This window comes from Pezoporus wallicus, unplaced genomic scaffold (genome assembly GCF_028554395.1).
Source record: "Pezoporus wallicus isolate ANWC-B61680 ecotype Strahan unplaced genomic scaffold, APGP_CSIRO_Pwel_v1 contig_4131, whole genome shotgun sequence".
Taxonomy (NCBI): Eukaryota; Metazoa; Chordata; class Aves; order Psittaciformes; family Psittacidae; genus Pezoporus; species Pezoporus wallicus.
The window spans coordinates 2,424,777-2,439,050 of NW_026641950.1; the positions used below are offsets into that span (position 1 = coordinate 2,424,777).

Genomic DNA, 14,274 nt, shown 5'->3' on the forward strand with positions numbered 1-14,274 from the left:
CTGCATGGAAACCAGTTACAGAAGCTGCTGGTTCGCTGCTTCACTGAGTGCGTACATATATTGAATTAGTATACTAAGAGTTAGGCTACTGAATTAGTATTGTGTTGAACTGGTTTTATTAAAAAGTCTATGTATATATATAGTACATGAATTGAGACAGACATCAAATGAAAAGCTACACAACCGGCAGCCGTGATACAGATGCCAGGTATCTAGTGGGATATTATAAGGTAAACGTAGCAGCTTTGAAAGCAAGACATGAAACCAAAATGGATTCTGACTGCAGTCAGAAACATTATAATAAGAATTATAGACACGTGACAGAATAAAAACAGTAATACAAACACACAAAAGCCAAATCTAGAGCTTGACAACCACCTAAAGTTTTAAGTATAGAAACACTACTGATTGTATAGAGCTCACTAAACAAAGAAGTTGTGTGCAGGAAGAAACAATGACTTTGTAATACCTCTGACTACAGAGAGGTCCTGAGATTAAAAAAAAAAAAAAATAAATCAAAACTGAACATCAGAAGTACACTGAGAGAACATCTGAGCACATCCCGTAGGGCACAGCTCACTCCCATTTGGTCACGCTTTCATATTTTTTCAGTAACCAGTTCTACACACAAAGACAAAAACACCCCAATCAGCTCATCCTAAATCACACTTTTCATAATAAACCTTTAGAACAGTTATTTATATGACTGCTACTTTCTATGAATCCCTGAAAAATATCAATTCACAGTAATACTCAACATGTAAATTACTAGCTATATTTGAATTGTTGGCAGTCAAGTCTTGGACTATTCCTACAAACAATGTCCATCTTTCCAAGCCTTTAAACCTTATTTTCTTATCTCACAAACCCCATAAAATTCTCCTAGAAAGCCCATTATAATATGACTAAAATCCAGGTTAACACCAATACTGTAAAACTAGGATTTTACACCATTTCATAACCTGCCCATGGCATGGGGGCTGGAACTAGATTATCTTATGGTCTTTTCCAACCCTAACCATTCTATGCTTCTATTAATGCTTTTTGTGGTTTACTTCTTGTTACTTTTTGTTCCTTTGCCTGCATCAGTGTTGACATGACTTCAGATATCCTCCATAATGCCAAATATATTACAGAAATAAAACAAAAGGTCTTGAAATATTTTTAAAACAATTGCTGAACTGTGATAAATTCTGAACTCTTTATTAGTTTATCATGACCCACAAGCAAAAACAGCATGAACTTTTACGGAGTACATGCCTTACTGACCTATGTAGCCTACAGCACTGCCCCCATTCTCTCCCCTACCCCTTAACTCCTTGATAATCTCCTCCAAATCCCAGGAAGCTGTTTGACAGAGAAAAGGAGCATTCAGCTGTATATTTAATACTGTATATTTAAAGAGGACATACTGATGTTTCCTACATTTCCTAATATTTTATTGGGGTTTGTTTGGTGGGTTTTTTTTGGAAGAGGATGCTTTTTCAAAAATAACTTCAAACACCAAACTATTTCTGAAACTTGTAAGATTACCAAAATATACAATAAACACATTCCCTAAAGAAACTAGAGGTGGGGGAGGAGGATATTCAGCCACTTTGCTTAACAATGCTGAATAAAACAGCCGGCAGATGTCCTCCTGCTGTGAGCATCTATTATTAACAAGCACATTGCTAGAGCACTGAATTGACTGGAGCCCCACAGCCCAAACAGATGCACCAGCAAGCAGTGTAATTTTCTAGAAGCACTTTGCTTCTAATAGACAAAATGTAACAAAGTGAGTAAAACACAGAGGCTTGGGAAAATAACAGGAAAGGGAAGGCCAGGAAAGTTAACATGGAATAGAGGGAAGTGTGTATTACTCTTTGTTTCAGGTGATACACAGCAATTTGTAAGTAATTCCTAAAACCAAAGTTTTTGGAAGCTCCTGCTCACAGGAATATCTAAGACATAGGATAACCATGTTTTTCTCCAAAAACACAGCTGCTCAGTACAGAATCACAAGTATGGTAGATTCCAAAAATAACCCTGCAACAGAATCCCATTACCCAATCTCAACTATTTCTCAATTCTGATGTGTAAAAAAGCCCCACATACCATGGATTACAAAAATAACATTACTAAATGATTCAGGTATAGAAAATCTCCACAGTCTGAAAAAAGCTATTTCTTTCTCCTTTGCAGATCAGAATTTAAGTATTCCAATCAATGGCATAAATGTATAAATGCAGTAAATGCAAAAAGGCTACAAAATTTTAGCTATAATTTCTCATGAAGTATTACCTTGAAGCCAGTTCTGAAATGGCAACATCCCTTTCATCATCAGATATCCCTTTAAATATGTAGTTCACTTTCTTACTAATTAATAAATGGCCTTTGCACTGTCTTTCTCCAACCAATCCTCTTTTCTCACGAAAAAAAAGAGGGAAACAAAAAAAAAGGGGGGGGGGGGAAGTAGCATGTCACACAATAAAAATTAGATAACTCTTGTGATGCTGCATCCCTAACGTTAATTTCAGCTAACACTTCCTGAAATATTGGGCTTTATTTTTCAGTTTTTTGGTCCAACATAATAAATTTAAACTTTGGTGGTTTCAACAAATAATTAATTTTTCAAAAAGTAGAGGTAATTAAGGCTACCAAAAATTAAAATTGAGTAAGAAGTCAGCAATTACAGACTGCATGTATTTTACTAGATCTGCAAGGGACTCTAATTAAACACATATTAATTGCCCTAATCTTCTTAGGCAAGTAATAAATTGGAAGAGCTGATTAATGCACTGGATTTAGTTCAGCTTGTTAAATCTGACACCCTGGCAAAGGAAGACTATCTTGAAAAGCTCTTTTAGCTAAGTAATTGGAATTTTACTCTCAGTAATTTGCTGTTCCATAATAAGAGCTATTCAGTGTATTGACTCTTCATCAGTTTTTTTAAATATGTTAGTTATATTTAAACAATACCAACATGCTACTTACAGAGATTATGAAAAATTATGAACTTTGACCTTTACTGTCCATCAAAAGTCACTTTCACTCTGAACACAAATTAGTGTCTTTCCTTGTAGGCTATAAATCCTAATTAATTTTAATTCTAGAAGCTGCTAATAACATTTTATAAAGTCCATACGGATACAGTAAGTCCTCTATAGAATTCATAAAGCCAGCAACTAAACCAGTTTTCAGTATTAAATAACAGTTGATGACTGATGGAATAGAATGAAACATCATTCTCCAATGAGCCTCAATTTCTCCTCTTCTTTTTACCTATTGGCTCATACATTTCTATACATACATTTCCAAGTACTCAGTCACCTGGCAAGGGAGTGAAACATTTTTGTGACTATAACAAAGCAGTATGAGCCATAAAAAGCAAAACAAAATATTAAAAGAAAAGTTTGGAAACCTGCCGGTAAGGACTTTAAAGGTCTGATTTCTCTCCAACATTGTTACTACTCTTAGCTGATAACATGAAGACGGACCAAGCTTCACTTAAAAATAAGCAGAACTGGATGAAAAGAAAAATGTCCCGTTACAAAAAAAAACAGTAAATATAGAGAAGGGCAACAGAATTTTTTACATTTGAAAAATGTTTTGAAGTATTCCATGAAACTTGAACAGCTCCTCACATGTCCTAGAAAATGTGGAATTGTATAAAGCTTTTCCTATGATGTATCTCAGAAAGTCATATACATGTTCCAAATCAAGTTCAGCCTGAAAAGAAATCCTAAATATGTAAAAATCTCACTGCCTTCAGATTTTTATTCTGCACTCCTCAGAGCTGACATTTCATATTTCTGTTCTAGAGCCTATAGGCTTCAGTCTCTACATCTAAATGTTACTCTTCTGTCAGCAAAACCTAGTGCTCATACATCTTGAGAATCACTCTCACAATGAACCTCAAACTTATCCTTTGTTCCTTATGTGAAATGTAGTATCAACTAAGGAGTTAGCTGAACATTCCTTTTATGCAGCAAAATGATTTTCACAAGTGAGCTATAATGCTTATTATAAGCAAATACAAAAAAGCTGACCAGATAATTCTATGGGACTGGTAAGTTATGAAATTAAACATGCAGGTACCTCAAATAATTACAATTAAACCTGAAGGTCTCTCAAATATTTCCTACCCATTTTCCATGGTGCAGTACAAAATATAATTTACTGCTTATCATTAGATAAACCAGTGGCAATTTAAACTCTCAACCTCAGTAGTCTTATGAAGGAAACAGTACCTTACCTTCAGGATAATGAGTTTAAACAAGTGCTATATTCTTCTTCCACTATTTCTGTATTAGTTTCAAAAAAAGCGTTTTGGCTTGTGCCTGAGGCTCCCATGTACTATTACAAGAAGTCATAAGTAGCAAACCAAGTCCAACTATTTTCCAGCTAATGGCACTGACCATTTGAAGATCTGTTAAGACTGGTTATCTGTAGGCAGGTTATGGCAAGAAATTCCATACCTGAACTTGAGGTCTCTAGTACAGAAACCTCCAAGGCTTATTAAAAAAAAAAAAAAAAAAAAAAAAGACACTCACATGACAAAAAAAGCCCTAAATTTCAGAATTTACATAATTGAAAGCAAAAAAGAACTGGAATTCTAAAACTCTTGACTTCGTAAGCACAGTGTCAGTTCAGCACTGCTGAACATCAACTTTAGTCTGAAATATGACAAATATTGTTTGCAACTTGCCTCTCTGCACACAAGCTCCATTTCATTGCCTGAAAAGACATAAGACAGCTTTATCAGTGGCAGAATACAGTTTGTCACGATTCAGTACAGAACAGGGAAAGCCACTGAATATTATTCAGTAAAGTGAGAAGTCAAAGAGAGTGAACAGTGACAGCTACAAAATCCTTGATGAAAGGAAAAGATTCAGACCACAGGATGTGCTTAAGCTGTCAAGAGCAAAAAGCCAGTAACTACAACTTCTGATCCAGAACGTGGTGGGTTCTGCCTCGCTTCAAAGAACCACAGAGTAACTGGAAAAGCACAATACTGACAGATGTTCGTATCTCTTCATATGGTTTGTTCACAATTTTATAAACATATTACAAAAAAAAGCTAAACCCCAAATTAAATTGTGGAAATAATAAAAAGATTTTAGACTAGATAGAGCGATGAGCTAGATCCACAAATTCTGGGAAGTAGACAATGACATCTACTACCAAAGCATTTATTACTTCTTTTATTAATGTTTCCTTTCAGTGCAATGGACTACAACATCTTCTGGTAAACCGAAATCCCATTAAAAGCTAGTATCTGCATTTTGTGACGTAGATCTCAAGAAGGTAAAGGACCTTGTTTTCTCCTCTACAGACCTTCTAACATAAAAACACAGCCCCAAAACATTGGTTTATTGTGACAAAAATAATTCTACATTTATCTTCTCAGGACTTTTCTACCATCTTTCTCCATATTTCTGCAGGCAACACAAAACTTAGCTTCAGTATTTCCTGTCAATGTGAAAGCCTAAAATCCTGACAAGCACATGACAAAGTCTTGTGTTTGAAGATGCTATGTATTTAAATTTTCATGATATCACACTTTCCAAATGTTACAAGCATACAAATTAAATGTTCTTACTGTTGCCAACGAGCCTTCTAGAAAAAAAAGAACACCTACAAGATTTCCAGTTTTTACTGACTTATCCCTCCTTTTCTGCATGTTTCTGAACTTCACACTTTCAGTCCTTGAAATTGAAACACAGGGAAAAAAAAATGTTGTCGAAGAGATGTCTGTAAAATTCCTTAAACAAAAGTTTTAATTATGACTGTTTCCTAAGTAATATTTGTAAGCTGCAGAGACTGATAATGAACTAGCATTCCCCTTTCAGCAATTTAAGGATGTCTCTGTGCTCTAAACAGACATGTAATCTATACTAGAAAAAAGTTCTTTCAAAATATATGCTTCTGTTGCTACTTAAATATTTCAGTGTTTATTGTTATTATAAAAGTAGCAAAGACTTATGTGCATTTTACCTTAACTATGCTTGTCTTTTAGAAAAGGAGAACACTGTAAAACTTAATTCCATTTTCTCCCCATACATCCTATTAAAAACACCTACCATTTAAAAAAGTTTTATTATTGCATTATTCAAAAAAAGAACTATTCTCTTCTGAATTCTAGTCATTTAGTTTGTTGCCCCACTTAAGGCATGTTTTAAATCCTTATGTTTTGGGTACCTGGTGAATAAAAAGATTATATTCAGGCACAATGCTGAATTTCATGCCAATGCATAATATTGTTAGTTTCAGCAGAATTAATGAAGTACTCAAAGGTAAACAGCTTTAATCTCCTTTAGGTCATATACTACACAGGACTTGTGGACAGATTAGAAGTTCCCCTCCAATTCTTCAGGTTCACACCGTTAGATAAGCAATGCTAGAGAGACAGAATAACAAAAGATACACCACCAAAACCAGAGGGACTATGGAATGAAGGAACTAGCAAACTCTAGACCAGTTTTTTTTCTAAAAGAAACTTGTAACTTATACCACAAGTGATACATTAGAGATTCAGCTAACGCATAAGAGATTCAAAAGCTTTCCACTTGAATCTTTAACACCCAATTTTACTTGTGTTACATCTTTTCTAAATAATAGTTAACATTTACCTCAGTGCAGCAATATGACTTTTCTTCTCCCTCATGAAACAGTTCCTCATATCTTGAAAAGTCCAGTTAACTAAAATGCTATCAAGCTCTGTATAAAATAGCATCTCTTAGTAACTTGATGGCAAATTAATTCTTGCTATGACAGGCTAATCTTTGAAGGTATGTTGGGGTTTTTTTGTTAATAATGATTCATCTTAGTGTATCATATTAATTTCTACTGGTAAGTGCACATGTGCATCTTCTCCAGAGTGCATGTACCCACACATGTTCCAGTATCCAAGACTCAACAGTTAACAATCTTAACAAAATCCAACAGTTGCAAATTTTGAGACATAACCGAGTTGACCCAATCTACCAAGAAATTAGTAAACCACCAAAAACCTCACTGACTTCCACTCCACCTGCAAGATGCTTCCTCAATACAGAAGTGCAAATACATACCTTCAAAAGTACACTGAAACAAATACATTGCACATACAATTTCCCTTCTAAGAGGATAAATGTGGCAGATGCCAGCCTATTTCATTAATGCACTAGTGCAAGGCACCCATATACAATGATGAGAAGGATTAAAAGAGAACCTAAAGGGAAGAGACAAAATTAGTTTTCTGTAACAAGGGCAAGAAATCTGTTCGGCAAATTACTTTCAAATGAATATTTTTTGTAGATCATGGTCTAATTACTTCGCTATACTGAAAAATAAAAACCATCAATTGCTTGCAGCACATAAAGAATGCAGTATTAAAAGTTTGCTATACAAATTAATAGTCAAAGTTTCACTTTGCATCAGAATGTTACATTCACACTGTCTTTGGATCCAATAACCCACCATAAACTTACTTTTGTATTACATTCTGTAAGCTGAGCATCATACCCAATTCACTTTTCATCTTTTCTCTGTTGGCACGGCACTCTGCCAAATAGCGAAGGGCCTAAAAGAAAGAACCACAGCAAATCAGCAAGATGTCCAGTACATTATCATTCATTTTTATTAGCGCACATCTGCAAAACAGTCACAATGTGAGCTCTAGTAACAAAATAAAAGTAGTATCACCTACTGTGAACATTAAAAAAAGGGAGCTTTCTTATAAATACACAGAAAGCATAGAATATCTAATCTATGAGAAAAGGTTGAGAGACTGGGTTTATTTGTACTGGCTAAGAGAGTCTAAGGGACTAACAGGTGTCTACAACTACTTAAAAAGCCTTTACAGAGATAATTAAGCCAAACTTTCCGCTACAGCAGCAGACAACATAACAATGGGGAGCAGCTACAAACTGCAGCTTGGAAAATTTAAATCAGATACTACAAGAAGATTTTTCACTCTGAAGGTTGTTCTACACTGAAACAGATGACCTAGTGGCACCGCAGAATCAAGGAGACAAAGCTACAACTGACCTGATTGTCGGTGACAGTCCCAATTCAAGCAGGAAGCTGAAGTGAATGACTTCCAGAAGTCCCTTCCACCAAACACTTATGTGATCTGAGATCTAAAGTAATTTTTATACATTATGCTTCTAGCATAATTTCCATCCATTCTGTGGGCTTCCCCAGTACTAGAAAATCTATCACCAAGTTTCTACTGTCTACAGAAAGAGGTTTACCACATTTATAGGCTTCTGAAGACTAATTGCAATATTCATAACTCCACACAGGAATAAGAATACAAGCAGCAGGAAGCTGCTTAGGTTATTGTTACCTAAACTGGGAATTTATACTAATTTGTTGCACAAGTTTTGTTTCTTTGGCTTTCAAGGCAAACTCTTTGCACAGCTTCACATTGTTGACCCCAGTCAGCAACTGTGTATTTGCATGAGTCTCCTAACATTAATACTCTCCTAGTCAAAATGTCAGTCCTCCTTTTCATGAGCCATCTCTCTATTGTTAGTGCTGACAGACAAAGCTTTCTTAGAAGGAACAGCCAAAGATGTACTGTGCACTGTTCTTTAGTCAGTATTTTATTGATGTAGGTATAAGAACTGCACTTGTAAAATCCTGCAATACACAAATACAATGGTTTATAAAATGATTTTTATAATGTTTTATAAAATGCTTTGTTTAGCAAGGTTTAGAAGTGCACCAATTCTTTAAATACAGTCATATAACAGCTATGCTGCTCAACAGCTGCTTTTAAAATAACATGATCCTTAATTCTTTCATAGACAGAGAACTAATTACCTTGTTTTTTTTTCAAGTATCTTCAGCACATGCTATGTAAAATTCAAGACCATTTTATTGCATTTTGAGAAAGCCTGGCTGCTGCCTGGTAGGACAGAAACTCTAAATGAGATTTTTACTGTTTCCTGACATGGATTAGTATCAATAACCACAGTTTATAGATGTTGTATATATATGCATTTGTTTTCTTACTTTTCAACTGCATGATAGCTCTTAACCACTAACTTTCATGTCAAGCAATGTATCCCTAATGGTGGAAAAAGTCTCATTTTTGTTATTCTCTGTTCAAGCAATTTAGTAGGGGTGTAATGTTGTCAGACAAAGAAAAAAACACATTCTCTTAACAGCTAAATATTTGAGTCAAAATTTAGGCAGTCTCTTTTCCATCTGTTAGAAACTCTTTACACACAATTGTAACTTCCACTAAAATAAGACCAAAGACAAAGTTATCAGAACAACTTGAGTAACCTGACTTTTTTGCACTAGGATGTCCGATTTTCCCCACCCCCAAAAGACTGTACAACATATCAAATAAGTCAAATAAGGAACTATCATGATTCAAACAGATATTGGAATTGTGTAATAACACAATAAGAAACTTAAAGTCAGTGCTGTACATCATTTTATTAGGTACAAACTGAATGGAAAATCATTACATTTAATGATTCCCATTCAAATAGAAGCACCTTTTTGATCAATGGGATGACTACAAAAACAAAACCAAAACAAACAGACCTTTCAGAATGGAAAAATACAGAAAACGGAGACTAAAAAGTAATCAGCAAAAATACTAAATGCTACAGAACCTAAGAGGTTGGAGAACTAATCAGCACAAGGAGTTGGAGTAGCAGAAAAAAAAAACCAACATGTTTTCACAGTAAACTAATGCACTTTTGACCATACAGCCAGGGTTCTGGGATTTAGCATGGTCTCCTCTAAATCCTAATTCTTAATCCACTCTAACTGCAGGTTACCACTAAACAACACAGCTGTCTCCCCATGCAACAAGGTGTCCCTACAACACAACTTGAGTAATATCTGCGGCTCTGGAGCCACACTGCAAACTGCATTAGCCCTCAGCAATCTAACAAAGTTAGTTCTTTTCATGTACAGCTTATTTTGTAACATGATCACAGACTAATTACTGAATCTCATGCAGGCAGTGAAAATGCAGCCCAAAGGAGCAAAGAAAAGGAGAGTGAGACATTCAAACAAGATACTTTTTTAAGACCACAACCTAAGGAAACCACACTGGGAAGAAAAACAATGCAACATATTAACAAGAACTGTAAACTCAACTCAAAGCTCTTCCAGTGAAGAACATTACAGTCTGGTAAATGCTATGGCAAGGCTAACCTAAAAGCAGTTAGTAGGACACACATCTCCTGGATTATAGGTCTTCATTTCGTGAGCCCAGAAGGGTATCACAGACACTAAATCAATCCAAGAAGTCCACTAATATCTACTATAAAAGCAAAACAAATGAAAAATACAGAATTATGACACAGACAAGTCTTAATTGTATAAATAACGCATACGGATACATAAAGCCAGAGAGGTAATGGAATCCCCATCCTTCAAGGTATTCAAGATCAAGGTGAACATGACCCTGAGCCATGGTCCGAGTACCCTCGAGTACCGGATTGGACTACATCACCTCTGGAGGTCATTTCAAACCTAAATTATTCTGTGATTTGTATCTTTTTACAATATGAATGTCAAATCACTGTGTGTATTTCTAAAGCTCCACAGCTTCATCTTAAGAAGAAGAATTAAGGGTGCTTACCTCCCTCCACACAAAAAAAATAAAATAGCTGTATTAAGGAAAAAAATTCTAAGTAAATTAATCTCTTCCAAAAAATTCCATAAATTCCCCTGGAATAATGTGTCACTGCTGAACAATTTTTTAAATGGCTTTTAAAATACACACATAAAGGACATCAATATAACACAAAATATTTTATTTTTTACCTTATTACTTGTTTAAAAACATACTAATAAAATTAAAAAAACATCCTACACACATACAAACTTATCCCCAGAATACTTACCAGCAAAGCTGAATGAACAACTGGCGGGTTGGGATGGTCCAGAAACAGAATAAGACCTGGCAGGCATCCTTGATCTTGAACAATAGCCCGTCTGTTCAATGGGTCAGCTGCTAGATCTCGGAGCTGGTTAACTACAGAGAGTGCATCAGGCTCCTCACTCATAGTAGAATTCATTTTTCCTGCACCATGCATACAAAATACCTGCTGGGGAGGGGGGGAGCAGGGAAATCAATTACTAATATCACAACATTTATCATTAATTCAAACAAATAAAACAAAAGCCCAAAGGCACTGATTTGTTATAAGCATAAAAGTATAAAAAAAAACCCCAAGGACTAGAATTCATGGAACAGGGATGGGATTGATAAGAACGTGGATCAAAGTGGAAATCTAAACCTCCTATGCAGAGAACAGCCAGGTATGGTTAATAATATTCTGATTTGTTTCCAGTGTATCATTTCAGATCAGCCAGCTTTTACAGCAGTATATTCGTGTGGATTCTTTTCCACTACTTACAAATATTTCCAGGAAATGCATATTTTTCACACAAGTCACCCTAAAAGTCTATAAACACTCTTCTGTATAAGAATAAAGTCATAATACGGATTTTCAGAGTTGCTATTTTCTCTAGCAATAATCAAATATCAATATCAAATATCAAATCAAATATCAATATAAAATCAAAATATCAAAAAAGAAAATATTACTATTTTCTTTAGCAATAATCAAATTTTACACAAAAATAAACCAGAAAAAATAGCAAAAGATGAACACTGTGTCAAGAACAGTAAGCTTTAACTTGGATCTATATATTAAATGCCACATTCATACAAAAGCCAAAAGGGTTTCAGAGACTGGGTTCAGGGTGGTCTGTCTTTTCATTAGTACCCTCTCAATAACAAGAAAGCACGCACATCATGCCTTGCTCCAGCCAAAGTCCAAGTCACCAGATCAGTTTCAAAGGAGACACCTGTTAGCTTGAGAGTATCAGGTTCCAGAGTTGTTTAATAAGGAATAACTACTCAAGAGGTAACAAAAGTATAAGTTTAGTCAGAGAAAATGTTACATCGTGGTGCAAAAACCTAGATTCCTGCAAAAGAATGACTATGTACCTCTGAAACTACTACATGCTAACTGTGATCCTGGTTTTGCCAGTACCAACTCACGGCATTAACTTTTCCTAAGGCACAAAAGTGTGAGTAAATACATATTGTTAATTTGTGCTCTCCCATATTTCCCCTGCATAAAAATAAAATTAACTAAATATGTAAGTGGTTACATTCTTTTAGTATCATTTCCCAAATAAATACTATTGTACAATGTTTTCTGACTGAAGGTAGGCCTTCAAGCAACACAAACTAATCACACTCGTCCAAAAGAATGAACCACAAATATGCACCTTGGTTATGATAATTTCTGACATTTTCACATAGAAAAAAATGTTGTCAATCTCCTTCCTTCAAGAAAGGGAGTGCTAATGTGGAGTACATACCAACCATTAGTCTTCAGGCCATTTTTCTTGACTATCACAAGTTCAAAAGAGATCAACTGTGAGATACAGCAGCTCCACCAATAATTTGTATTTCCAAAGCAGACAACTCTCAATTAAAATGAAAACCAAAACTCCATTAAATACTATTAATTACTTTTCATAGTTAGCAAAGGAACTTATACAAAACTTTAAAATCAAGGCAGTTGTGGAACTGATGCTAACCAAAGCGTCTGACTTCTAGCTGTGCGTCCTCAGCACCAGATCATTCCTTCAACTCTCTTCACTCTGGCCGTCTTCTGCCTTTTTCCTTCTAAACTCCTGAAAAAGCATCAAGTGAAATTTTAACCCCCTCTTATCTCATTAGGCCACATTCATGTCCTCCCCAAACCCTTTTCCCTCTCTCCTCAGCCACAACTGAGAAGGAAAATGCCCTTTCCCTTCTCCATCACCTGCAACAACTAATCTTAGGAAAAAACAGGACTCCCGTATTTTTCCTGAAAAGCCAAACAATCAAAAAAAAACCACTCAAATTACACTCTTTTAAAAGTTTTAAGAAGTTACCTAGAATTTGGTGTCGAAAAGAGAAGTTAGCCAGGTACTGGCTCTTTTCTGCTCTTTCCTTGCAGCTTTGAGATCAAAGATTAATAAAGCACTGCAGACCTCTCTGTGGGATCCCCTCTCCGCCCCGCATCCTCCCGGGGGAGACCCGGAAGAGGAGCCGCCACAGCCCCGCACCTCCACTGTCATGCTGAGCCTTCTCTAAGCGGTGGAGCTGACAGACCGGCTGCGACAAGGCCCCGGGGCTCAGCTCCCACGTCTCTCGGCCGGCGAAGGCCCAGCTGGCTAAGGAGAGCTCCAGGACGCGGTTAGGGAGAGCAGGAAGGATCTCCGCCGGTCTCGCCGCCCCCCTCTCAGGACCATCCCGCCCATCTTCTCCAGCGCCCCACGCTCTCGAACGCCAGCGCGGCCCGTTCCCCTCCCCGACCCCGTACCGTTGCAGAAGAGGTCCCCAGCCGAGCAGCTCAGCCCCGTGGCCTCATCGCCCAGGGGGCGACACGGCCTGCAAGGGGGGTGGGAGGCAGCAGAACCCGCCGCTCACACACCTCCACCGGGGCCCGCTCTGACCCCAGCACCACTCACCACCCTGCAACCCGATTGGTACCGACCCACCCGCACCTCTCCGCCACTCGTGGCGCGCTTTGTTACTGACGACAATCAGTAGTGGCACCGCCGTGCACGCCGGGACTTGTAGTTCAGACAGGGCTGCTGCGCCGCACCTCGGGGGAACGACGGGTGAACCGCGGCCTCGTAAATCCCTTTAATTCGCAGCTAGACGGCAGGTGAGGTGATAGCGGTTCGGCGGCCCGTGGGTCTCCCTTTATTCCCTGGCAGCCCCTTGTCGTCGCGCACGATCTCGAGTGCGGGGCGGTGCGTGAGGAGGAGCGCGACCCGGGCCCGGAGGCTGTAGTGTTTAGTCAGCGCTCACTCCGCTTCTCCGGCTCAGCCGGGCCTCCTCAGACCGGGCGCTCTGGTGGAATGGAGAGGGGTGTTGATGGGGTGTTCTCCTGTGGGATTTGCCCTCAGGAACACCTGCGTAGGTGTCGAGGGGAGGTAGAGGTGCTGCTCGGCGGAAAGTGGGTGCAGGCTGCTCGGGGCGGCCTCGCTGATGGCTGCTGTCCTGGGGCAGGGCGGCGGAATGGAGCCGCCGCCTCACTACGAGCGTGGCAGCGCCTAGGGCCCATCCTGGGCAGGTCAAGTGCCGAGCAGGCAGCGGATTTGCGAAGGTGCCGGGGTAGAGCCGGCTTTCCAGAAGAGCAGAGCAGCTTGGAAACGGCATGGGGTGTTGGGGTCGAGGCTCACGTTTCTGTGGGCAAGCTGACTGAAACCAGCTTTGATGTTGCTTTGATAGGAGTGACAGGTCACGGGAAATCATGCAAA

General features: G+C 38.1%; 1 protein-coding gene across 2 annotated transcripts in view; it reads right to left on the bottom strand.

The window, feature by feature from the left end:
• ARMC1 (armadillo repeat containing 1) overlaps positions 1-13,432 on the bottom strand; it is a 30,410-nt gene extending 16,978 nt beyond the window's left edge. The window contains exons 1-3 of one of the 2 annotated variants that reach the window (XM_057426087.1): positions 13,329-13,432; positions 10,845-11,048; positions 7,455-7,546 (exon numbers count right to left, since the gene is read on the bottom strand). In XM_057426087.1, the coding sequence (XP_057282070.1) occupies positions 7,455-7,546; positions 10,845-11,036 (284 nt within the window). In that variant the 5' untranslated portion in view covers positions 11,037-11,048; positions 13,329-13,432. The remainder of the gene's footprint in view (positions 1-7,454; positions 7,547-10,844; positions 11,049-13,328) is intronic. The other variant, XM_057426086.1, reaches the window with a different exon arrangement.
• Positions 13,433-14,274: the final 842 nt, after the last annotated feature.